Source organism: Leucoraja erinacea, chromosome 34 (genome assembly GCF_028641065.1).
Source record: "Leucoraja erinacea ecotype New England chromosome 34, Leri_hhj_1, whole genome shotgun sequence".
In the NCBI taxonomy this organism is placed as follows: Eukaryota; Metazoa; Chordata; class Chondrichthyes; order Rajiformes; family Rajidae; genus Leucoraja; species Leucoraja erinaceus.
In genome coordinates, this window is record NC_073410.1 from 6,643,839 (window position 1) to 6,671,102 (window position 27,264).

Here is a 27,264-nt window from a genome sequence, read left to right on the forward strand (position 1 = left end):
AGGGAATTTGTCAACTCCATGTTAGAGGTGGTGAACTCTCAGCTCAACTGGTTTAGTTTAGAGATTAAGGGTGGAAACAGGCCCTTCGGCCCTCCGAGTTCGTGCAGACCAACGATCACCTAGACACTAGTTCTATCCAACACACAGACCAGGGACAATTTACAGAAACTAAGTGACCGGCGGCACAGTGGCGCAGCGGTAGAGTTGCTGCCTTACAGTGCCAGAGACCCAGGTTCAATCCTGACTATGGGTGCTGTCTGTGCACAGTTTGCACGCTCTCCCTGTGACCGCGTGGGTTTTCTCCGGTTGCTCCCGTTTCCTCCCACATTCCAAAGAAGTGCCGGTATTGTAGGTTAATTAGCTTCTGTAAATTGTTCCTAGAGTGTAAGATAGAACGAGTGTACGGGGTAATTGTTGGTCGGCACAGACTCGGTGGGCCGAAGGGCCTGTTTCCACGCTGGATCTCTAAACTAAAAAGCTGAACTAAACCTACAAACCTGCACACCTTTGGTGTAGATTTCACCTCTCAACACAGTTACAAATCACTGGGAATGGCGTCAAACTGGGCTTCTGTATACTCTCACAGTGTACTACTGCTGTACACTTGTACTGGAGCTGGGATGCTGATCTAATATGTATCTATGTGCTTATGTGTATAGTGATACTTGTACAGAACCGTATACACAAATGAATTTCACTGTACCTCGGTACAAGTGACAAATAAACTACTGTACCAGTAAAGCACCAAATTAAGTCATCCTGCCTTGAAAATAGGTCGCCATTCTCTTTATTGTCACTAGATTCAAAGTCACAACCCAAGAACACAGTAGAATATCTTTACCAGATGGGCAGCTACAGGTCACGGCAACAGCTTACCATCACCACCACAAGGATCCTTGTGGGGTGGCCTTGTCAGAAGATCAAATCAGAGCATTGTGAACTACAAACGTCATTATGCTGGCTGGTACATTACTCAACACATTGGAGAGGGACTCAGGCCAGGTGAGCTCGATCTGTGTTCTAATGGGCCTGTCCCACTTAGGCGACTGCCAGGGACTAGTTTTAATGGAATTCACCTACGACACCTACCTGGCGACAACAGCACCTATGACAAACTACGTCAACCTACAACAGCAAAAATTGTCCCCACTGTCGTTGAAGAAATTTCACCATGTTGAAAATTTTGTGGCAGTCGCCCAAAAAATCACCCAAGTGTGACAGGCCCATAACTTTCCTCCAATGGATGTTCACTGAGGTAAATTAAAGCGGAACACTTACCGAGAGTGAAGGGGTGCCGTCATCCTCCACCGTGACGGTTAGCCGGTAAAAACTCTGTCTCTCCCGGTCCGGCGGAGACGGGCGGGTAACAATGTCCCCCGTCAGCCGGTCGATTCGGAAGGTGAGATCCTTGTTGCCCTGGGTGATGTAATAGTAGAGCACTGCGTTGGCACCGGAGTCCATGTCTATGGCTTGAACCCTGGTGACCGGCGTACCTCCACCGACATTCTGAAACAGTGCAGAGAACCTGTTACATGGAGCTGGTGGATGGAGCCTCAGCAATACCCTGCTCAATGTTAGTGACCAAACATCCAGGGACGTGCCTGGTCTTGGAAAGGAGAAGAGTGTGGACTTAGAAACATAGAAACATAGAAATTAGGTGCAGGAGTAGGCCATTCGGCCCTTCGAGCCTGCACCGCCATTCAATATGATCATGGCTGATCATCCAACTCAGTATCCCGTACCTGCCTTCTCTCCATACCCCCTGATCCCCTTAGCCAGAAGGGCCACATGTAACTCCCTCTTAAATATAGCCAATGAACTGGCCTCAACTACCCTCTGTGGCAGAGATGTCCAGAGATTTACCACTCTCTGTGTGAAAAACTTCCCAGAGCTAAGATGACTGAATTACAAGGGAAGTGCTTTAGGCTTGGCCATGGATTTGGGAAGTTCAGGTGATTTAATTGTTTGAAATTGGACAAATACTTTGACGAATACGCTGGGGAAGTTATTTCTTCCAGTGAGGAACTCCACAAAAATATCACAGGCAGAATTCAGCCATTCACCAGAAAAAGGTGCATGGAATTTTCTCTCTCTTGAAATGGGGGTGCACGACCAAATGAAAGGTTTTACCCTTGAGACTAACACTTTTTGTTTTGTTTTTTTTTAAATTTTTTTATTTTTTTATTTTTTTTTATTTTTTATTTTTTATTTTTTTTTTTTTTTTTTTAATTTATATTTTTATTATTATTGGAGATAAGTACATAGTCTATTACATCATTACTGTCTTACATTTTTAAAATGATAACATTGACAGTTATTATTACATTGTCTCCAATATTTTTTACATTTTTCTTCGTTTTTTTTTTTTATAACTAGATAGAACTAAAAGGATAGGTGAAATAGAGGGAAAGAAGAGGGAAAAAGAGGGGGAAAATAAAAGGAAAAAAAAGGAAAAAAAAAAAAAAAAAAAAAAAAAAAAAGGAGAGAGGGGTGAAAAAGGTAATTAAGGAAGAATGGAAAAGTTTGTTTAAGTTTAAAGACATCATTCGAGATATGTTCGTATATTTCAAAGTGTAGTATTTCATCCAATCTTTAGTCCGGGTGCTAGTCAGGTTCCTGTGCTGAACTATTCTGACCCTTTAAGTACTCAATAAAAGGAGACCATGTTCCAACGAATAATTCCTGTTTGTCCAACAGGGCAAGTCTAATTCTTTCCACGTTTAAGGTCTCCGTCATTTCTATAATCCACATTCTGATTGTGGGGGCCGTAGGGCCTTTCCAAAATTTTAAGATTAATTTTTTTCCTGTTATTAAACTGTAATCGATAAAGTTTCTTTGTGTTATTCTAAGTGTTTGATTTAATTTCTAATATTCCGAGTATTATTAATTTTGAGTTTGGTTCCAGTTGTGTTTTGGTTACTTTGGATATTATACTAAAAATATTTACCCAAAAATTTTTAATTTTTGTACAGCTTGTAAACATGTGCGATAACGTAGCTTCTGAATGTTGACATTTATCACATATAGGTGAGATATGTTGAAAAATTTTATGTAATTTTGTTTTGGCGTAATGTAACCTATGTATTACTTTAAATTGTATTAGAGAGTGTCTGGCGTTTAGTGAACACTGATGTATGTGTTGTAAACTTTCTTCCCAAGTGTCTTTCGTTATTACCTGATTTAATTCTTTTTCCCATGCTTGTCTATGTAAGTCCGTCATAGGGATGTCACTGTCTAATAAGATATTATATATAAAAGATATTAATTTTTCTGTATTAGGATGCTTATTCCAACATTCGTCAAGAATCTCTGGGTTTCTATTTCGAAAGTTTTTAGAATTTGATTTAACATAATTTCTAAGTTGAAGATATCTGAAATAATCATTCCCTCGAAGTCCATAAACCTGTTGCAACTCCTGAAATGTCAAAAAAGAGCCTTCCTTGTAAAGGTGTCCCATATTTTTAATTCCATTATTCTTCCATTGTGTAAAACCCCCGTCTAAACATGAAGGCTTAAACAATGAATTATTCACGATTGGAAGAGAAAGAGATAAGTTATCTAATTTTAATGTATTTTTTAATTGTTTCCAAATTTTTATAGCACTAAATATTATAGGGTTTTCCCTGTAAATTTTCTTGTTTAATTTGGACGTAGCAAATAATATCGAACCAATGTCATAAGGCATACAATCTTCCTTTTCCATTTTTAACCAGTCTGGTTGCTGGTCTATTTCTCCCCCAACCAGAAGTTCATATTTTTAATATTAACTGCCCAGAAATAAAACAAAAAGTTAGGTAAAACCAAGCCTCCATTATTTTTTGATTTACACAAGTGTCTTTTGCTTATCCTATGATTCTTATAATCCCAGATAAAATCATTAACAATAGAGTCCAATTTTTTAAAGAAGTTTTTTGCCAGGTATATCGGAATCGTCTGAAAAAGGTATAATATTTGTGGTAAAAAAATCATTTTTATGGCATTAATTTTGCCAACCATTGAGATAGGTAATGTTTTCCAGTATTGGATATTCTTATGTAATTTATTCAATAATGGAGGGAAATTCGCTTTAAATAATGATGTATATATCTTAGTTACGTAGATACCTAGATATTTAAATTTTTCATTTACTACTTTAAATGGGAATTGTTGTATTATCTGTTTGTTATGTTCCCTTATTGGCATAATTTCACTTTTATTCCAATTTATTTTGTATCCTGAAAGTGCACCAAATTGGTTTATTAGTTTTAATAGGTTTGGGATACTAATTTCTGGTTTAGTGATGTAAATTAATACGTCATCTGCATATAAAGAAATTTTATTCACTGTGTCTTTAGTGTTATACCCATATATTTCCGGATGCCCCCTAATTCTTTCTGCAAGTGGCTCAATTGCAAGTGCAAATAGTAATGGAGATAACGGGCATCCTTGTCTACAACCTCTAGATAGACTGAATTTAGATGAAAGTCTTTGGTTGGTAAGTATTCTAGCCGTAGGATTTGTGTATAGTAGTTTTATCCATGTGCAAAATTTCTCCCCTAGCTGCATCTTTTCCATCACCGAAAATAAATAAGGCCATTCGACCTGATCAAATGCTTTTTCAGCGTCAAGTGAGATTATTGCTAAATCTTCATTAATAATTCTCTTGGTATATATAATATTAAATAATCTTCTTAGATTATAATATGAATACCGTTTCTGAATAAAACCTGTTTGGTCAGGGTGTATTAATTTATTTATCACTGTACTTAATCTACGTGCTAGTATTTTAGTTAGTATTTTCTGGTCTGTGTTCAGAAGTGCAATTGCTCTGTATGATCCCGGATCTTCCGGATCTTTGTCGGCTTTAGGAATAAGCGTTATTATAGACTCATTTAAGGTGTCTGGGAGTTTCTGTTGAGTGTAAATGTAATCATATAGTCTTTGCAAGCGTGGGCTCAGCAGATCATGAAATTTTTTGTAAAATTCTGAACCTAAACCGTCTGGCCCTATTGCCTTACCATTTTTTAGAGAGACAATAGACTCCTCAATATCCTTTATCGTAATTTCCCTTTCTAATAATTCTCTATCATTTACATCTAAACCTTTTAAATTACATTTTATTAAAAAATCTGCTATTCCTTCTGGTTGTGCTACCGTTTTAGTTGAATAAAGGTCGTGATAGTATTGTAGAAATCTATCATTTATATCTTTGGGCATTTTTAATAATTCTCCTGTCTCTAACACTTTTTGAATGTAGGGTTATTATTAAGATCTGAATCAAAAGGTGTGTGTGTGTGTGTGCACGTGTGTTTCGGAAACATCACCCATTCCTTCTCTCCAGAGGTGCTGCCTGTCCCGCTGAGTTACTCCAGTATTTTGTGTCCATCTTCAGTGTAAAGCAGCATCAGCAGTTCCTACCTACACAATATCCAATGTGCACAGCCAAGCTTACACCATCCTCTTGACTCCTTCTCTGCAGCAAGTCCTAGATCTTTCTTCCCCTTTAATTCTTGAAGGCATTGACGATCAGTGTCATACCTTGGGACATTTTACTCTGTTAAGTTTATTATATAAATGCTCTGATTTAACATTTTTACCCCTTGGCCTGTAAATCCCAGCCCCGATTTCTCCTTAACTTTCTGTGCTGTGAAATGCCCTCTCCCATACACTCCAATTTCTGATTCTATTTGCTTCTCCAGCCTTGGCTAGATAGAGCTCTTAAAGATAGCGGAGTCAAGGGATATGGGGAGAAGGCAGGAACGGGGTACTAATTGTGGATGATCAGCCATGATCGTAGAGAATGGTGGTGTTGGCTCGAAGGGCCGAATGGCCTACTCCTGCTTCTATTGTCTCTTTATAGAACATAGAGCAATACAGCACAAAAACAGGACCCTCAGCCCACAGTGTGTCTGCCTAACATGATGCCAACTGTAATACACCAGCACCGAATTCATTTCCTGCACCATATGCCCAGAACCAACAATGACTTCCTCACATACATCTAGCTCCCTCTCTCTTCCTTTAAGGCCCTTCTATCCTTTGTAATCAGTGTTCATATTTATCACCACTGTTTCTATGCCTCCTACTGGCATTTCTTAATGATAAAGGGCTGGCTTGAGGACTACATTGCTATTGCAAGGAAATTGGGGTTGTGAAGTGGGAATTCAAATGCTAATATTTCAGCTAATTAGGTTAAAAGTAAAATTGACCCCCAAGTCACTTGATTCTCAGTAATGAGCGACAGATATACAATTAATGTACAATAGTTGTTGCCTGCATTGTATGATTAGAGATAATTAATGGGACTGACACTTGAAGCAAACGCTGAAGGGGTGTGATGATGTTACATTCTTCTCTGGATACAAAACCAGTTTAGTTTAGTTTAGAGATACAGCGCAGAAACAGGCCCTTCGGCCCACCGAGTCCGCACCGACCAGCGATCCCCGCACACTAACACTATCCTACACACACCAGCGATATTTTTTTTTACCTTTACACCAAGCCAATTAACCTACAAACCTGTGCTTCTTTGGAGTGTGGGAGGAAACCGAAGATCTCGGAGAAAACACATGCAGGTCACGGGGAGAATGTATAAAAAATTGGCGGTGAAATGTTTTGAACTGCGGCAGTGAGCATGGTGAAGGTACTTCCACATAAGGTGTTAAGTGGAGTGTAGCAAGATTCTGTCTGTGACAATGAGCAATGGAGAAATATCATCAGCATTACCATAATTTACTCAGGGATCAGTGGAGGAATACGAGTTGTGACTGGAGAAGACATGATACTCCAAGGATTCATAATGAAGCAAGTGGTGAAAAGTAAAAATCATTTCCAATAAATGCCCTTTAATAATTAAAAATCAGTGCACTTGGATGCCATTGAATTCTGTAGGTATTTATTTAAGTTGCTTTTTGGTTGATCATTAATACCTTTTACACAGCTGATGAGTAGGTTGCAATAGAAATAGCGACAAAAATATCATCCTCTATTTCAGTCTCAAGCTATCAGTGTAACTTTGCACGTGGGGTTAGAACCACAAACCAAAGCTTCCAGCAAATGGCCACAAAGTGGTCACAAAAATGGGCAGGGTAGGACTGGGAAATTAAGATGCAACAGTCTCCAAAATGGAACGTTAATCTGCAGTTGAGGGTTAAGGAACATCAAGAACACACAGAAGCCATCGTCTCACTCTATCCAAAATTCAACTTTTAATCCTGACGGATTAACGTGGACATGGATAGAAAATGGAAAGAGTTCCAGTCCTCAAAACATTGCCTGTATTCCCTCTTTTGGGAGAAGAAAAATTAAGAAGACACCATCTGTTTTAATTTATACCAATTATTTTTCATTGCACAAGATGAAGGACAAACTTAAATATTTATTCTGCAAAAGCAAGCGATAAAAATGTTTTACTCTGACTGCATGCCTAATGTTAAATGTGCAAGCTGATCTGAAATGTACATAAGCCGTGAATGTTTGAACCAAAGCAGTGAGGTGTGAAACTCTGAATGGAAACTGGGGATCAAACGATGTGCATGTTAGTGTGAAAATGACTTAAGGGCCTGTCCCACTTGGCGTCATTTGCGTGTAATTTACGGGACATCATTTACACGTCATGACGCAAGACGCGCGCGCATGGTGCGTGGTGACGTAGGCAGTGACGTGCAGTCGCCCGCGGTGCCCCAGGATTTTGGGATGTACAAAATCTTTGCTTGCCATCTGCGTGACACGCAAATGACGCCCAAGTGGAACAGGCCCTTTAAACTCTGCAGTGAAGTGTGGATCAACTAACTGACTGCACTTTTGCATTTGATCATGAACATTTTGCTGGTTTAGTTTAGTTTAGTTTAGATTTACAGCGCGGAAACAGGCCCTTCGTCCCACCGAGTCAGTGGGTATATGAGAGAGAATAAATTGCAGGGAATAGAAACATAGAAATTAGGTGCAGGAGTAGGCCATTCGGCCCTTCGAGCCTGCACCGCCATTCAATATGATCATGGCTGATCATCCAACTCAGTATCCCGTACCTGCCTTCTCTCCATACCCCCTGATCCCCTTAGCCACAAGGGCCGCATCTAACTCCCTCTTAAATATAGCCAATGAACTGGCCTCAACTACCCTCTGTGGCAGAGAGTTCCAGAGATTCACCACTCTCTGTGTGAAAAAAGTTCTTCTCATCTCGTGATAAGTGAGAATAAGTTGCAGAGCTACACACAGACAAGAGGTAAAATGCAATGATTCTTTTGGGAGCTAGTATGGACCCAATGGGCCAAACGGCCTCCATTGCTGTCATAATAAGCAAGAAAAAACACCCAAATCACTTAAAATATACTTTTATGTCGGGAGGATGCAAATGAAAATAAATATTTGTGTTCATAAGGACCATCACATGTCAATAGTTAGTGGGTCACACTCGTCCCTCTGGTTCAGAAAACTGTGGGTTCATGACCCATTTCAGGGAGTTGAGCAAGAAAACCAGTTGTGACGTGAGTGCTGGCCTTTCAGTTAAGATGCAAAACCTCAGACTTGAGACATCTCCAGCGTCGAGGCCAATGTTTACACCTCAGTCCACGACAGTGCGGACGGGCAGGGCATTCACACATTGCTGTCTGTGGGAAATTGGTTGCCGCATTTCCTGCATTGCATCAGTAACTAAAGCTGCAAGAAAATGTATTCCATCAACCGCAAAATAATTTTTTGTTGCCCTGAGATTGCGTCGGTCTTTCCTTAATAATGCAGTGATAATCTTGTTCTATTTAACTTGTATAGACAAATACAGAAATGTTGCAAAACTCTTTAAATGGCATAGTCTCATCCAAGTAGATAGACTCAAAATGCTGGAGCAACTCAGTGGGACAGGCAGCATCTCTGGAGAGAAGGAATGGGTGACGTTTCGGGTCGAGACTTTCCTGTCCCACTGAGTTACTCCAGCATTTTGTGTCTATCTTTGGCATAAACCAGCATCTGCAGTTTCCTCCTACACCGTCTGAACAAGATGTTTCACCTCCAGTAGTTTCGCCAGAGAACAGTGAGTTTACCTCATAAATGCTGAGGTTGTAGCTGCCAGGGTTTATGATCTCCGGAGCATTGTCATTGACATCCACAGCTTTAATGGTGACGATGTGATTTGTCGTGCGTGGTGGCAAACCATTGTCAAAGGCCTGGACCTGAAATAAACAATAGATCAGTTCTTAATGGATCTTGTTCACTGCGCTAATTAGTGCAGACATCTTTACCAGACTCTACCATGCATACACCGACACAAAGTGCTGGAGTAACTCAGCGGGTCGGGCAGCATCTTTGGAAAAAAAGGAATAGATGACATTTCGGGTCGGGACCCTTCTTCAGGGGAAATATTTAATAGGAACCTGAGAGACAACTTTTTGCACAGAGGGTGATGGGTATATGGAACAAGTTGCCAGAGGAGGTATATGAGACAGGTATGGAAAATACATGTGGACAGGTACGTGGATGGGATAGGTTGAGAGGGATATGGGCCAAATGCGGGCAGGTGGGAATAGTGTAGATGGTGCAACTTGGTCGGCATGGGCAGTGTTGGGCTGAATGATCTATTTTCATGCTGTATGACTCCAACACCCCCCACTTACCCTTGAGGGCTATGAATTATGAAATTGTACAACTCATTGAGTGAAGACATTTCTCCTTAGTTTTAAGCACCCAACCCTTCAAGCTAACAGAATAACCCCTGGTTTTGGTCTCTACCTGAGGAAACAGCCTCTTAGCCTCCGCTCTGTCAACCCCACTTATAACCATACGCACTTCGTTGAAATTACCTCATTGTGGAAGAAAATCTGTGAGAAAACTGTCAGAAAGCAGAGGTCAGGTGTTGCTGCCAGATTAAATGACATGCTCGGGGTTCAGAAAAAATTGGGCTATTTTTCTGATCAAATGAAATTATTTGAGGCTCAGACATTCTGATGAAATGAAATGATTTCAGGCTCACAATACTGCTCTCAGGCCCACGTCACACAAGAAAGACTAAAACCAATAAAGTCGGGTTTATACTTTTCATTTATTGGCCTCACGGTGGAAGCAATGGTTGGAAAATCAGAATAAATTCTCATGTTTACAAAAGAGTGTGCATTTGATGGAAAGTGGAACTTGAAACAGAATGCTGGAAGAACACAGTACTGCCCTTCCTCTTCCCTCTCAGTCTTCATTCAGTGTGTCGACCTGAAGCAAGGCCATAAACCTGGGTCTCTGGCAATGTGAGGCAGTAACCCAAAATAAATAGCACTGTATAGACTGAATAGACACAGAAAGAGCTTGCTGTTGTGAATTGTGATTCAATCTCTGAGTTTGAGAATAATTGCAAAGCCGTACTTAAGTGGACAAAGGATAAATACAGGACGGCTGCTGGTTTCCCAGCCCAGCTAAACCACCACACACGGAGCTCCAGGGAACTTACCGTTAACACGTATCTGTCGGTCTGTTCTCTGTCCAGGTGTTGAGCAAGGTAGATCTCTCCGCGACTTCTGTTAGTGGTATTAATCCGAAATGCTCCGTCAGTATTTCCAGACAGAATAGTGAAATTAACCTGATGTTTATACAAAGACAAATCAATTTATACCTGATGGAATTAGAAAATGGATAAAAGCAACAGCATGGGAGTAAGGAAAGACACAAAATGCTGGAGTAACTCAGCGGGTCAGGAAGCATCTCTGGAGAACATGGATTGGTGATGTTTCAGGTCCTGAAGGGTCTGGACTCGAAGTGTCACCTATCCATTTTCTCCAGGGATGCTGCCTGACTCGCTGAGTTATTTCACCATTTTGTGTCTTCCCTTCGTGAACCAGCATCTGCACTTCTGGAGTAATAGTCTTATGGAGTGTCAACAGCCCCTTCGGCCCAACTTGCCCACACCAGCCAACATGTCCCATCTACACTAATCCCACCAGCCTGCATTTGGTCTATATCCCTCCAAACCTGCACTATCCATGTATCTGTCTAAATGTTTCTTAAATTTCTACCTATGTTTCAGCACAGGAATAACGTCAAAGATCTCTTTGCTTTTAATGGAAGTACTACTTTCAGCGGATATGATTTGGTTGAGAAGATAGACACAAAGAATGAATGCAACTTTGCCACCCTACATAATGTCAACTCAGTGACAACCACATGAGGTCTCCCATGTTATTAATGACTGATCCTCTGTTGTATCCTTCAGGTGAATCCACAAGCCTGTCGAGTGGTTCAAAGGTTTATCCAATAATCTAAAACGCTTTTAAAGCACTTGGCCAGCCAGTCTAGTTACAGAAGTAAATTAGATGGATCTTAACATCAAAAATAAACTGTTAATTGCCGCCCCTCTATCAATTTAATTGGCATATGCCCCAGATGGAACGATGAAAGTCTAACTTGCAATAGCACAACATAATTAAATTGGCAATAGACACAAAATGCTGGAGTAACTCAACCCTTCTTCAGACTGCTTAGTAAAGATGAGGGACTGGGGGCCTGGTAAAATGGAAATCATTGAAGAGACGAAGGGCGTGTGAGGTGTGGTCTGAAGATGGGTCTCGACCCGAAACATCACCCATTCCTTCTCTCCAGAGATGCTGCCTAACCCGCTGAGTTACTCCAGCATTTTGTGTCTATCTTCAGTTGAAATCATCATCTGCAGTTCCTTGCTACGAATTAAATTGGCAGCTGCTTGTTGGCCCAGCAACTCCCCAAAACAAATAAGTGGTGAACAATATGATGCTGAGCAAAATGCTTTAGTGCAACAGGAGATCAGTTGTTCCTACCTGTCCATTCCTCTCAGCGTCTAGATCCCGTGCAGAGACGACAGCTACCTGCTTCCCAACGGGAGCATCCTCCTGCACCTCCACAGAGGAATCTGAGCTGGCATCAAACACTGGCCCATTGTCATTCTCATCCTCCACCGTGATGATGACCTGCCAGGTAAAAAGTAGCAATTGGCCGTGATTGCAGAGTCACACACAACCCATCACAAATATTTCTTTGCCAGTTGCGAGATCCTCCAACTTATAACAACAAAGGTGTTGATATTTTGACACTTCTCAATTTCCGATGTTCAACTTCAATTGATCACCATTCAGTGCAGTTGGGTGGTCAACAGAAGTGCATCCCAACTCCATACTTGCCTTCCCATCAAATGCAAAGTGATTTCATATTGCTAATTCTCAAACCATTACCTTTACATGCTCTCCCATCTCAATCCAAGTTTGCCGATAACACACGACACACAAGTAGCAATTTAAGTAGTGACGAGCATGCAAAGGACCCTTCAAGGTGACATGGACAAGTTGACCGAGTGGAAAACAAACATGGCGGAGGGAACGGAATGTGGAAAAACGTGAGGTTACTCACATTGGTACAAAAAATGCAGAAGTGCTATTTGATTTTAAATGGTGTGAGATTAGGAAAAGCCCATGTTGAAATGAAACCTTCTGTCCACGTGCAGGTACACATCATTGAAAGCAAACATGCAGTTTAGGCAGCCAGTTAGGATGGCAAATGGTTTGTTGACCTTTATTACAAGAGTGGAAGAATAAGGATAGCTTAATATGATAAGATAAGGCTATCCGTGGAGCAATGTGTAGTTTTAGTCTCCATATCTCAAGGAGGATGCAACGTATTGTTAGAAGAAATGCAGCAAACTTTCCTTGTCGATGTTGGCCTTGTCATCATGAACTGAGAGAGAATCAAACATTAGAGAGGCAGTGCCGTTCACAGGTGAGGAGCACATCCTCTCCCTTCTACGAAGCAGGCACTGGACATGCTCACAGGATAAAGTGGCAGTGGGCCCGTGGGTTGGATGATGGTTCACTATATCAACCTATCATTCATCAACCATCCACTCTCATGAGCTCTGAAGTTAACCTTGTTAACTGGAAGCTTGGAACCGGATCGGAGAATAAAATGATTTAAGTCGGGCAAACAAGTGTGAAGAAATTGCTGTTCTACGGCAGAGTCAGCAACCTGAAATGCTAAAGCTGTTTCTCTCTCCACTGCAGATTGACACAAGAAGCTGAAGTAACTCAGCAGGGCCCCTGGCTTTCAGTCCGAGGCCCAAAATGTCACCCATTCCTTTTCTCCAGAGGTGCTGTCTGTCTTGTTGAGTCACTCCAGCTTTTCGTGTCTATCTGCGGCTTAAACCAGCATCTGCAGTTCTTTCCTACGCATCTCTCTCCACTGATGCTGCTTGCTCTGCTTCCTGTTGTTCTCTTACATTTCTAGAGTCTGTCGCTTCCTGCTTTTCACTGAGGCAGTGGTTCAGCAGGTCTGACTTGGAGGTATCTAGGCCAACACAGGACCATAACTCCCTTTGTACAATAACGTGGTGAAATAAGGTACAGCGACACAGTGGTTATGAAGAGATCACTGGCATTGTACATGGAAAGAGACCTCTCTCTACCTCTGACTTCCCCACTAAGATGCTTCAGAAAGCAAACCCTTGACTTAGTCTTTTGTTACCTGCAGTGATATTTGTTTCAGCAGCCTGGTACATCATTTGTGGTCTGTACAGTGCCATGGCTGTTTTTGTGATGTTAAAGGAAGCTGTGGTTGCTGAGACTGAGAGATTAACGATCTAACAATTTATCTTACCTTTCAGAGCCACATTCAACGGCATCACATGAAACAAATAACTCTTAAACACATCGACTCGGTCATGTCAGGGATAATCAATGCACAATTCTTGAAGCTAGTGGGACACGTCAATGAATTGGTTACAATTTGGTGCCCGGGATACTTGTACGCTGTGCCTCGGCCAAAAGTTAGACCTGTTCAAATCAGCAGTAAGGTTGCAGATGAAACACTATGCACAGTTCTCCTCACCACACTGCAGGAATGATGTAACTATGAGCAAGTGGAGAGAAGAATTTGTGTCAAGGGCTGTGTCATTTGAGTTGTGACTGAGATTGGCTCTGTCTGCGTTTCCTTTGGTACGAGGGTGAACCTGAAGGAGTGGTCTCATTGAAAGTATTTAAAATAAAGAGAGTCCAAGGAAGGCCTGTTAGCATCGAGATGATGTAGTGTGGGAAGGAACTGCGGATGCTGGTTTACACCGGAGACAGACACAAAATGCTGGAGTAACTCAGCGGGACGGGCAGCGTCCTCGGAGAAAAGGAAAAGGTGATGTTTCGGGTCGAGCCTCTTCATTAGACTGAGTCATGGAAGGGGAAACTAGAGGTATGGGAAGGGACAGAACAAAGCAGACACTGCATTGTTGACTCAGGAAAACTGGAGCCCACAATGGTCCATTGTTGGCAGGGGACGAGGTTGTAAGGAACGAATGCAAATGGTGATATTAGTAAGGGGACAAGCATGTGGGAGGGATGGAGAGAGAGGGAATGCAAGCGAGTAGATTTAAGGGCCTGTCCTGCTTGGTGATTTTTTCGGCGACTGCTGGCGTCATATTAATGTCGCCATAAGGTTTTGAACGTTTCAAAATCCAGCGGCGACAAAAAAAATGTTGCGACACTTGAAAAAATCACCGCGCGTCATTACTTCATCACACTGCAAATTTCTTGGTGACCTGATATGTCAATCAATGATGCCGGCAGTCTCTGAAAATATCGGCAAGTGGGACAGGCCCTTTAGGATACAGGGATTAGAGGCAAATCCAGGGTTTTATTTGTTTACACAGAGTGGTGTGGGATCTGGAATTCCCAACCTATCTGGAAGTGGGATACAGTCACCGCCATTTTTAATAATATATAGACACAAAAAGCTGGAGTAACTCAGCGGGACAGGCAGCATCTCTGGAGAGAAGGAATGTGTGACGTTTTGGGTCGAGACCCTTCTTCAGATTTTCAATTTTGAATAATATGTTCCTTGTTGAGCCAAGAACTGAGAAGGACAATTTAGCTGGATTCATCTTTTCCATCCAGCTTATATTTAAAGGGTTTCTTCAATCCCAGAATATCTACAATTCTATGAAAAAGTATTTTTTCCCTGCAGAATACTATCGCAGTTAAGTATGGAGTTTGTATGTTTCCCCGTGACCTGTGTGGGTATCCCCTGGGTGTTCCGGCTTCCTCCCACACTCCAAAGACACATGGGTTTGCAGGTTAATTGGCTTGCTATAATTGTAAATTGATCCCAGTGTGTGTAGGATAGTGTTAGTGTGCGGGGATCGCTGGTTGGCACGGACTCTATGGTCCGAAGGGCCTGTTTCCGCATTGTGTCTCTAACCTAATCTCTAAACTAAGGAGCGAGCTTTGAAGAAGGGTCTCGACCCGAAACATCACGCATTCCTTCTCTCGAGAGATACTCCAGCATTTTGTATCCATCAGGGAGCTTTAATTGTTTGTCTTTCTTGGAGCTGGTTCATTGAGGCCAACCTCCTGCCTGCACTGGTGGTTCTGAAGGGAATTGCCAAGGTTTGGCCATTCCAATGGCATTACATTGCTGGCTTGTGCAGACTGGCTGGTAGCCAGGGCTTGCTGAGCGACAGATGGCATCGCATCTGTCACAGTAACCCATTACGTGGCCAGACCAGTGGATGCTCAGAGACAGATTCACAAGCAAAAGCCAAGTTTAAAAAAAATCGACATTTTTAATTATTTCCTAATCTGTTAATAAATAAATATTATTGTTGATGGTCAACGTGTTTAATAAATATTTTAGAAATTGTTATACTAATTTTAAAATGTCTCTGTTTAATTCTTGAAGCTGTGATAAAGAAAAAGCTCTGGCCCAAATTCGGCCTTCAGTCAATGGCCTTCAACCTTAACCAAGCCTCCTGAGGCTGAACTGTGGCTGGTGCACATGGTCAATGAGATCAGTCCTCGGAACCCTCTATAACACTGACATCTCAGTTCTGGGTGTTTGTGTGTGTGTGTCTGAGTGTCTGAGTGTGTGTGTGCACGTGTATGTGTGTCTGAGTCTGTGTGTATGTGTGTATGCACGTGTGTGTGTGTCTGAGTCTGTGTGTATGCACGTGTGTGTGCGTGTGTGTAAGTGAGTCTGTGTGTATGTCTGAGTGTGTGTGTGTGTGTGTGTGCATGCGTGCGTCTGTGTGTCTCTCTGTGCCTGTGTCTATGTGTCAGTGTGCGTGAGTGCATGTGTATGTGTGTATATGACCAGCGGGTATACAGATGGCATTGAACTGAGTCCAGGATGTGTGTGCATGTGTGTGTATATTTGAGTGTGTGTATGTGTATGTATATGACCAGCTGGTATACAGATGGCATTGAACTGAGTCCAGGAGGATTCGGCCCACTGCTGTTACTTACTGTTACAAGGATGATTTGTTTACATTGACCAAAGGCTGTACGTTCAGTTGTGAAAGATGTCTGGCTGACCCGCCACAATAACCTTGAACAAAAACAGAACCCAGGGCGTTACTGAAATTAACAAAGGAGGACCCGACCTGGTTGGGGGGGGTGCCTTGAGGAAGGGCGAGGGGAGAACAAGGGTAGGCCTGGTGCGGGAAACTTTGTAACTTTGTCAGTGTCCTATATGTGGCGACTATTTGCATACCTTGGATACGCAAGCAAAGAATCTCACTGTCACTTGTCACATGTAATAATAAAGTATCCATTCAATTAAATTGTACCTGGATTATTCACACCTCCTCTCAACCTGAATTTCTGTTTTTTGAAAGCAGTATTCCCAAGATTTAAACTCAGATCTTGGTGTTTAAATTGGAGGTGGTAACGTTTGGAGGAGAATTCCCAAATCATTCCAGCAATGAGATGCAGCTGGGACATGGAGGTGTGTGTAAAGGGGTCATCCAAGAAGGAGAGATTAAAATTGATGGATCCCCCTACTCACTGGAGTTTGGAAGAACTTAAAGTGGCCTCTTTGAGACCTCGGCGTGCTGAGAAAGTTTGGCAAGGTATATGCTGAGGGATATTTCATCGATGGAGTGCCTACAACTGGGAAACATCCTTTCAAGGTAAGATATCACACACTTATGACCGAGATAAGGTAAGATTCTAAAACAAATGATTGCTAACCTTTGGAAAACCCTACCACAGCATGTGGGCATTATATTCAAGCCTGATAATTGAATAAGATTTGGACACCGGGTTTTTCAAGGGATCTGTAGATTGAGCAAAAATGTGGGCATTTAAGAACAGTCATGACGTTAATGTGCGGCAGAGAAGGCTTGGGCATTAGGAAACACAAATGAAGTGCAGGAGTAGGCCATTTGACCATTAGCTACTCTGCTAATTATCAAGGTCATGGCTAATCAGATAATAACGCAACTCTTCTCTTTACCTCTGGTTACTTTTTATCTCTTTAATTATCAGGAATCTATCTGCTTTCACATTTATTTAAGACTTATTTGTACTGTCCCTTTGAGGAAAACAATTCCAACGAGTCAAGGCCCTCTGAGAGAAAACAAATTGTCCTTATCTCTATCTTAAATGGGGTCATTTGTAAATAGTGACCCTTAGTACTAGATTCTGCCTCAAGAGGAAACATCTTCTCTGCATCCGGCTGCAAAACTCATTAATCAACCTCCCTTTCATTCTACAAACCTCCAGCATTCACAAACATAGTCAGCACAAATGTTGCTCACCAGAGAAGTTGTGTGCCCTTTTTTGTTTCAACTTCTTACAAAATAATTGATTGTTGTTAGTTCCCGATTAACGTAACAGCATCACGCCCAGACCGTTTCATTAGTGAGTGGTGGAATACTTAATTTATCATGTATGAGAAAGAACTGCAGATGCTGGATAAAATCGAAGGTAGACACAAAATGCTAGAGTAACTCAGTGGGTGAAGCAACATCTATGGAGACAAGGAATGGGTGACATTTTGAATTTTACTGCACCTCGCTAGGTACAAGTGACAATAAAGTATCATTATCATCATCCTTGGCAAAAGATGATGGTAACAACTACTTGGTCACCATCTTCTTTTGCAGAGATAAAATTATTGCTCTTTGTTCTCAGCTATCACAGGCAATCCTTCAACTGCTTCTTCCAACAATGCAAGTTCCTCTCAAAAGCCAACTTGAGTAAACATTTCAACTACTTAAGGGGTGTAGCAAGGAGACCTGTGGCTGACCCAGTGCAGGAATCAGTACAGCAGATGCAGTTGCAAAATACATGAGGCTTAGCACTGGATGCTTTCAAGAGAGAGCTAGATGGAGCTCTTAAAGATAGCAGTCAGGGGATATGGGGAGAAGGCAGGAACGGGGTACTGATTGGGGATGATCAGCCATGATCACATTAAATGGATGTGCTGGTTCAAAAGGCTGAAAGGCCTACTCCTGCACCTATTGTCTATTGTCTTTCTCCGTTGGGTTTCCAAGTGATAGATGTTTTGGCTATAGGTGTTCGTTGAACGTGAAGGAAGTTCTTGCTTCTCTCCTGTGCCACCATCTTCCTTTCATGGTTGATGACAGCACTTCAGATCCTAACTCAAAATCATTCTTAAATATGTCCCTCAACTTGATCCCTGAAAATATCTCTGTATCTCTGAACTAAACTCCTGATATACATTGATGAGAGGTGTGCATGTGTGGGCTGTGGTTAGGAACTGGACATGTGCATGCATCAGTTACAATTCAGGATAGATACAAAAGGCTGGAGTATCTCAGTGGGTCAGACAGCATCTCTGGAGAAAATGAATAGGTGACGTTTCAGGTTGAGACCCTTCTTCAGACAGACACGACCCAAAACGTCACCTATTACTTTTCTCCAGGGATGCTGTCTGACCCGCTAAGTTACTCCAGCTTTGTATCCATCTCGGTTGAAACCGGCATCTGCAGTTCTTTCCTTCAGAGTTACAATTCGGGTTTGGTTTCATTTTTAACATTTTCAAAAATTAGTAATGCATTTTTATGATACCCTTATTGAATCAGAAGAAGGTTCCTGATCCAGAATGTCACCTATCCATGTTCTCCGGAGATGCTGCCTGCCCTGCTCAGTTACTCCAGCATTTTGTGTCTTTTTTTATACCAGCATCTGCTGTTCTTTATTTCTACTTTGTTTTTTTATTTAAGCTTTCCTGTTTCATTTATTGTGTCCCAGGTTTAATTAGAATAAGGAATGTGAAATCCATCCCTATTCCCGGTAGTTTTACACCAGATATGTTATTCCCAACGTACTGGCCTTGGGTCCTCTGTAAGCATCGCGAGCATGCGTTTCTGATATGCCAAAAGCTTAGTAAAATACTTAAGAGTCCTGCTGGAGTCAAACACCATAGGTGCACAATAGAGGTACATCCTTCATCTCATCTCCCATGCAAACTATCAATTGCTTCCAAAGCTCATTAAGTCTGCACTGACATCAATTTATTACAAATCTCACAGCAAGTAGGATGGTCACACTCCTTAATCCAGAAACTTGGTCTAATGATGCAAAGAAACAGGTTCATAGCCACTATTAGCTGGGGAACTTAACCAATTTAGTAACTCTTCCCTGTAATTCAAATGGTAATACCCAGCTGTGAATCCACCGGATTTTTGTAAATATCCTTTTCTTACTCATGTTCTTCATGAGAGGAAATCTACCATCCTTACTCAGTCTGGTCTATATGAGGCTTCAGACCCACAGCAACATAATTGACTCTTAACTGCCCCTTGAAATGCCCAGACACCCATCGTTTAAATCAATAAATCAGACAGATAATGAGCTGGACTTGCCACATCATAGCTCTTCTTCTCAGAGTGTCATGCTGCCCCTGACCCATGTGTGATTTTTTAGACTAGGCTGTCATCACATGGTTGCCGGTGTGTCGCCTGTTGGTCATGTGTCGTCTCCGCAGTCGCCCGAAGAATTGTAGCGTTTTTCTGGTCGCCGCTGGATTTTGAAATGTACAAAATCTTCTGGTGACAATTAGCTTGACTTCTGCTGACATAGGAGCTGTCGTAACAGGTTGTAACCCCCCCACCGATCATTCTCGTAAACCTCCTCTGGACCCTCTCCATGGCCAACACATCCCTCCTCAGATATGGGGCCCAAAACTGCATACAAAACATCAAATTGACTATTGACCAGAGATTGGAAATAACTTCCTTCCACTTCTTTAAAAATCCTTTTATAATTGTTGTTTCATGGGGAAGAAGCTTCACAGGCAAGATCACCATTTAATGCCTATGATGCAATGTTCATGAGAATGAAGTAGCTAATCTCAGTGTGAAGGCATGCTGACAAAGTACGTAGGTAAGGGTTTGGGAATCTGACCAGTGACAATGAAGATGCAGCAACATATTTCCAAGTTAAGATGGTATGTGACTTGAGTATCACCGTGCTTTCTCCACTGGGCTTACAAGTGATAGATGTGGTGAGTTTCGGACAATGCTCATGAACAAAATAAAAGTCTAAGGATGTTCCTGAGGGAGCAAACTCGACCGGGTAGCATGCAACATGCACAGCTCCACTGAGGTAATGCAAGCAACACCAAGCAGCTCTGAGACACATAGTTTACCTTCTGCTCATCCACGATAAGAGAGAAACAAAGGAGATCATTAGTCAAATGTGTCACAACATCAATCAATTTACATCAGCAATACTTAACTTAACGTTGTAACATCTCCTCCTTCATAAGGTGCCACTTCAACTTTGCTGCTTCTGCTGTTGTGATCAAAAGGTATGTGCAAACAGAATACTGGCAACCTGGTAATGCTATATCAGTCTACTCACTACGGCACACACGGGCAATGTGTGCAGTGATTGTTTCCTCTGCCCAAAGCTCCAAGAGGTCCAAGTACCACCCGCGCCGCCCATAGGCCTTGTTACACCAGTCCAAGGGAGTAGGGTCAACAGACCACTGTTAAACCCAGTGGTAATTCAAGCCATTCACAAGAGTCTTGTCATAAGGTCATAAGGAACAAGAGTAGAATTAGGCCATTCGGTCCATCAAGTCTACTCCGCCATTCAATCATGGCTGATCTATCTCTCCCTCCTAACCCCATAAACTCTGACACCTGCACTAATCAAGAATGGATTCAGGAGAGATTCACACATAGGTCGGTTGGACTGCCAGATTCTCCGGAGAAAATGCTGGGAAGGATTGAGAGGAGATGATGTGAAGGATTGTGGATGGGGAGAGGATGATTGGAAGCAATGGGAAGTGATAATATGAAGGATCAGGAGAGAAACATGGAAAGATTCAAGGGTTTGACCAAGATCTTTGCGTAATGTTACCCCGGGTGCAGTTGGTTAGTTTTAGTTTAGTTTAGAGACACAGCGCGGAAACAGGCCCTTCGGCCCACCAGGTCCGCACCGACCAGCGATCCCCGACACAGTTTTTATAGTTTAGTTAGTCTTTGGAGTGCGGGGAGGAAACAGCGCGGAAAGAAGTTGCAAGAGCCCTTCGCCCCACCGGGTCCGCGGGACCTGCGAGCGCACGCCGGGGGCTCTACACCAAGACCCGGTCGACCCGCACCACCCGGCGTGACTTTAGGGCGGGACAATTACATTTTTTTTACCAGGCCAATTACCTTTATGTAAAATGAAATTATGTTGTCGCGTCTTTAATGTATGCGGGAGGAAACTCGTTTGGACCTCAAGGGGTCCAAATGACAATTAAATTGACGGAATTGAATTGAATGTACAAACTCTGTACAGACAGCACCCGTATGCGGGATCGAACCCGGGACCTGTGGCTCTGGCGCCGCCAGGCAACAACTATACCGCTGCACCACCGTGCCGCACTAGTTAAGAGAGCAAATCTGGTGATTAAATAGATTGCCTTGTGCTTGAAGGCAACACCAACGTAGATCTTTGTGCCTCATCAGTCGCCTCTCTTCTCAACCCAGCACGGGGATATTTGGTTCCCACGGCCACAACATAGACTCCAGCTATTGTCGATATCACTCATTTTATGAATAAAATGTTTACTTTTTATCTTTAACATAAATTAGAAATGCATGAGCTTGTTTTGATTTTATTTAAATGTACACTCACCACAGTGGAGTCTTTTTTAGGTCCACCGTCATCCGCGATGACAGTGATGAGATGGTAATCGCTCTTCTCCCGATCCACTTGCCCTCTGACTGTAATCATCCCCTGCGATGGGAAGGCAAGAATAAGATGACCATATCCTGTGAATAACAGCCTTTCTGCAACTCCCATCCTGATGGATATTTTACTTGCCAGAGTAGATTTGAATTTAAAATTGGACATATATTGACAAGAATACAGATACAAAGATAGGTGGAGGGGCAGGTAGTGTAGAGAAAGCAAGGACTCTGCAGAAGGACTTGGACAGTTTGGGAGAGTGGGCAGAGAAGTGGCAGATGGAATACAGCGTAGCGAAGTGTGGAGTCACTCATTTTGGTAGTAGGAATAAAGGCAAGGACTACTTTCTAAATGGGCAGAGAATTTAGAAATTGGAGGTGCAAAGGGACTTGGGAGTGCTGGTGCAGGATTCGCAAAAAAAAAAATTTGCGAGTTTGAATCGGTAGTAAGGAAGGCAAACGCAATGCTAGCATTTATTTCGAGAGGACTAGAATACAAGAACGGGGATGTAATACTGGGACTTTATAAGATGCTGGTCAGGCCGCAATTGGAGTATTGTGAGCTATTTTGGGCCCCATATCTGAGGAAGGATGTGCTGGCTCTGGAGAGGGCACAGAGGAGGTTTATGAGAATGATCCTAGGAATGAGTGGGTTAACATATGATGAGCGTTTGACGGGTGCTGGGCCTGTACTCGCTGGAGTTTAGGAAGATGAGGGGGGACCTCATTGAAACTTACTGAATAGTGAGGGAGAATTAAAAAGGGATTAGTGTAAATGGGTGGTCAGCACAGTCTCTCTCTCTATGGTGCTAGTTTCCAAGATGTATCTCTTTGGGTTGTTATGCTTGGAAACCAGAAGCGTGTTATTGAGATTGCTTCCTCAAAACTGAGAGCAATTCTCCCCTTTTCATTCTGTGTGACATGGCCGAGGTAAAACATAATCTCAAAGTTCGCTAAACTGGTTACAGCAAAAGCAAAACTTGCATTGGAGGTGGTTCAGTAAATGATTGTAACTTCACACACCACTAATTAGCACAACATGTATACTCATGGACGGAACTCCTCGGGGGGGACAGGGGGGACACGTCCCTCCCCCCCTATGCTTTGAGATGTGGGGGACAACCCCCCCCCCCCCCCCCCCCCCATTTTGTAATCCGGACTTTATGAGACGCTTTCTAAGGGCTGAATCGGCCCGTTTGCGGGGCCTTTCAGCGCCCGGAGCGGCTTAAAATCAAACTGCTGCATCGAGGCTCCCGATGTTGAAGCCCTCGCTGGCCGATGAAAGACCCCGTGAACGGGCTGATTCAAGCCCCATGATTCGGTGCGGACGAAGCTGCTGTTGCTGGAGTTTTGAATCGGTCACCAACCAGGTCAACTCTCAATGTTTCCGTCCACAGGGCCCACGTCCGAAGCCTCGCGTGAGTGCGCATGTGCGCGCGTGTGTGTGTGTGTGGGCATGCCCCTTGCGGCCGCCAATAAATTGTGCCCCCCCCGCATGTTTTGATAGCGATTGCCGTGCCTGTGTATACTCACAGTAACTCTGTTTATCTGGAACAGGGACAGTGTTTGAGCAGAGGTGTCCGGGTCGAATCTATAGGTGATCATGTTCATGTTGTCAGCAGAACGGGCTTGAATCTGAACCACCTCAGTCCCAGTGGCGATGTTCTCTGTAATGGTGGCTTCATACACTAGACTTGTAAACTGCACAGGTTCATCCAATTCATTTAACAGGGTGATGTACACAGTGCAGTAACCCCTGTTGTAAGGTGTGGTCTGGTCCATGGCAGAGATGTTCATCAGGTAACTGGTGCTGGTTTCGTAGTCCAAGTAATCCACCGTGGTGATCAGACCTGTGCTCTCGTCAATGGAAAACTTCCCGTCCGATCCACTCAAAATGGTGTAGGCCACTGTACCTCCATCACCTGGAATGATGACAAATACCTGTCACCCTCTCTACAATCTTAATCTATGGAATTCCCTGCCACAGAAGGCAGTGGAAACCAATTCACTGGATGTATTTAAGAGATAGTCACATGTATTTAAGAGATAGTCAGATATCTGCAGGAAGATTGCTCCCGATGTTGGGAAAGTCCAGAACAAGGGGTCACAGCTTAAGGATGAGGGGGAAATCCTTTAAAACCGAGATGAGAAGAAGAACTTTTTTCACACAGAGAGTGGTGAATCTCTGGAACTCTCTGCCGCAGAGGATAGTCGAGGCCAGTTCATTGGCTATATTTAAGAGGGAGTTAGATGTGGCCCTTGTGGCTAAGGGGATCAGAGGGTATGGAGAGAAGGCAGGTACGGGATACTGAGTTGGATGATCAGCCATGATCATATTGAATGGTGGTGCAGGCTCGAAGGGCCGAATGGCCTACTCCTGCACCTAATTTCTATGTTTCTATGTTCTATCTATGTTTCTATATCACTCTGAGGGCTAACTGAATCAAGGGATATGGGGAGAAAGCAGGATTTTGGATGATCAGCATTGATCATATTAAATGGTGGTGCTGGCTTGAATGGCCTACTCCTGCACCTATTCTCTATGTTTCTGTGAGAGGAAGAGCCTGTTCCTTGGGTGTACTATTCTGTATTCAGTTTACTAGTGCGATAGGGCAGGAGAATGGTATTTGAGAGAGATCCGCCACAATTTTGTTGAATGGCAGAACAGATTAAAAGGGTCAAATGATCAACTATACCTGTTTAAGAAGGAGCTGCAGATGCTGGAAAATCGAAGGTAGACAAAAGTGCTGGAGAAACTCAGCGGGTGCAGCAGCATCTATGGAGCGAAGGAAATAGGCAACGTTTCGGGACAAAACGTTGCCTATTTCCTTCGCCCCATAGATGCTGCTGCACCCGCTGAGTTTCTCCAGCACTTTGATCAGCTATACCTGTGATTGTCTTGCATTCTTACATAAATGGCAACAGTAGAGCCATTGCTCACATCTGCTGACTGCCGTGAATGGGGATGGAAGTTTGTTTATCTCAGTTTTGACTCTAGTTCCAATCATGCAGTGATAAACTGGAACACTTGAGATACTAATCTCATCAGCCTGCACACGATCCCTATCCCTCCATAGCTAATTTATTTCAAAGTTATTCCTGTTTGTTCAACCTTGGGGCTGAGGAAAGGCCAATGCTGGTTTGGGAGGAGAGCGCTACCTGTATCCCCATCGCTTGCCCGGACCACAATGACTGATGTGCCGATCCCTGCTGTTTCTCTCAGGCCGAGCCGGTTGTACTGCAGCTGGGTAAAGACTGGCGTCTCATCATTCACATCCTCCACATACACGATCACCTGGACAAGGGAGGGCCAAGTCAAGGGCAATGAAAGACAAGACAAGCAGATGGCAGGATTATCATGAATTCCGCTATCCCTTTGAAGACACACCCACAGCCTAAATTAACAATTGGAGAAACAAGGAACTGCAGATACGTACTGGAGTCTTGTGCAAAACACAAAGTGCTGGAGGAAAGTAGCGCGTCAGGCAGCATCTGTGGAGGATATAGACAGGTGATGTTTCAGACTGAAGAAAGGTCCTGACCTGAAACGTCACCTGCCCATGTCTTCCACAAAGGCTGCCTGACCCACTGAGTTACTCCAGCTCTTTGTGTGTCATGTAATAGTTTACTGCCTTGTGGAGAATGTGAGAATATTAACGAGAATGGCAAACATAATGCAGTATTCGAGTGAGGCAGGAGAGGGTGCTTCTACAGCTGCGGGTAACACTTTTGACTCCCCGACAGATTTTGGGTTCAAATCCTGCTCTGGAAATTTGAAAACTGAAATTTAAAATGACTGATAAAGTCCTGCATTGTCAATGGGATGTAGTCTTTGGTGACATGATCCAGATTTGACCGTGGCAGTCATGATCAACACTGTTTCAGGTGCTTAGATATAACATAGAGTGTGGAAACAGGCCCTTCAGCCCAACTTGCCCAAACTGACCAACATGCCCCAACTACACTAGTCCCATCTGCCTGCGCTTGGTCCATATCCCTCCAAACCTGCCCTATCCATGTACCTGTCTAATGTTTCTTAAAGGTACACAAAAATGCTGGAGAAACTCAGCGGGTGCAGCAGCATCTATGGAGCGAAGGAAATAGGCAACGTTTCGGGACAAAACCCTTCTTCAGAATGATGGGGGGTTTCTTAAACATTGCAACAGTTCCTGCCTCAACTACTTCCTCTGGCAGCTCGTTCCATACACCTGTATCTCTAAACTAAACTCAAACAAAAGACACTTATGAGCAAGCATTGAGCTCTTACTCTGACAGAACTCCGCATCCTCCCAAAGTCACTGTTGTAGGCCTCCACCTCTAGCACATGGGTGGTACTGCCCTCTCGGTCTAGAGGGTGGGTTCCTCTGGAGATGAGTCCGGTGCCTTGGTCCATCCGGAAGTTATCAATGGGATTTCCTGAAAAACAAAACCACACACATCACGCCAATGGCTTCAAAGCTAAAAATATGTATCCTTGGCTATCTATCCCTCATACTGTTAAGGGCAATAATTTATTTTCTTGTTGACGTCCGAGGAAGCAGTGGGATATTCCACGGTACAGGATGCAGCCTGTATCAGGTCTACAGTTCCCGGAAGCCTATGTTACTGATAAACAAAGCCTTTATCTAATTCTTGGAAAAAGAGCATTAACTCATACCAATGGCAGAAATAGCACCATACATATTGTTTTTCTTTCTATAGTTGGCTGAAAGTTCCAATTTTCTTCTCAAGTTACTTTGCAACTTGTAAAACAGACACACTAGAGACTGTTGATGCTACAACTCGGAGCAAATGGTACAGCTCAGCAGGGCAAGGAGACTGTGTTCTGCTGTGTCTTGTAGAACTATAGTAATTAGCAGAAGGATGATACCAATGACTATTTCATGGGTTTAATTGCTTTACAGATCTCTTATCCAATAATTAAAAAAATGAAGATTGGCATAAAATGCTGGAGTAACTCAGCGGGACAGGCAGCATCTCTGGAGAGAAGGAATGGGTGATGTTTCGGGTCGAGACCCTTCTTCAGACTGACCCGACAAGTCACCCATTCCTTCTCCCCAGAGATGCTGCCTGTCCCGCTGAGTTATTCCAGCATTTTGTGTCTATCTTCGGTGTAAACCAGCACCTGCAGTTCCTTGCTACACAATAAAAAATTGAATGTCTCAACTGATGAAATGTCTGATAAATCTCTGGGGAAAGGAACAAAGACAAGACAAAAATAGGCTGCAGGGGAGGCAAATAGTGGCAGGTGCCGTTCAATGTGAAAATAAATGTGAAGGCATAGGTTTTGGAAGCAAGTCTATAACGAAGGCTTTTTCACCTTGTAAGGTTAGTCAAGAATTTTCAATTGTCATAGGTCAGCGTTTGGTTGT

At 43.0% G+C, this 27,264-nt stretch overlaps 1 protein-coding gene across 2 annotated transcripts in view; it reads right to left on the bottom strand.

Moving 5' to 3' along the window:
* The window catches only part of cdh23 (cadherin-related 23), a 533,293-nt gene that overhangs the window by 116,044 nt on the left and 389,985 nt on the right, over positions 1-27,264 (bottom strand). For both annotated transcript variants that reach the window (XM_055661759.1, XM_055661758.1), the window contains exons 29-36: positions 26,160-26,308; positions 25,052-25,187; positions 23,426-23,814; positions 21,840-21,941; positions 11,748-11,897; positions 10,409-10,537; positions 9,018-9,146; positions 1,279-1,506 (exon numbers count right to left, since the gene is read on the bottom strand). In XM_055661759.1, coding sequence (XP_055517734.1) covers positions 1,279-1,506; positions 9,018-9,146; positions 10,409-10,537; positions 11,748-11,897; positions 21,840-21,941; positions 23,426-23,814; positions 25,052-25,187; positions 26,160-26,308 — 1,412 coding nt within the window. The remainder of the gene's footprint in view (positions 1-1,278; positions 1,507-9,017; positions 9,147-10,408; positions 10,538-11,747; positions 11,898-21,839; positions 21,942-23,425; positions 23,815-25,051; positions 25,188-26,159; positions 26,309-27,264) is intronic.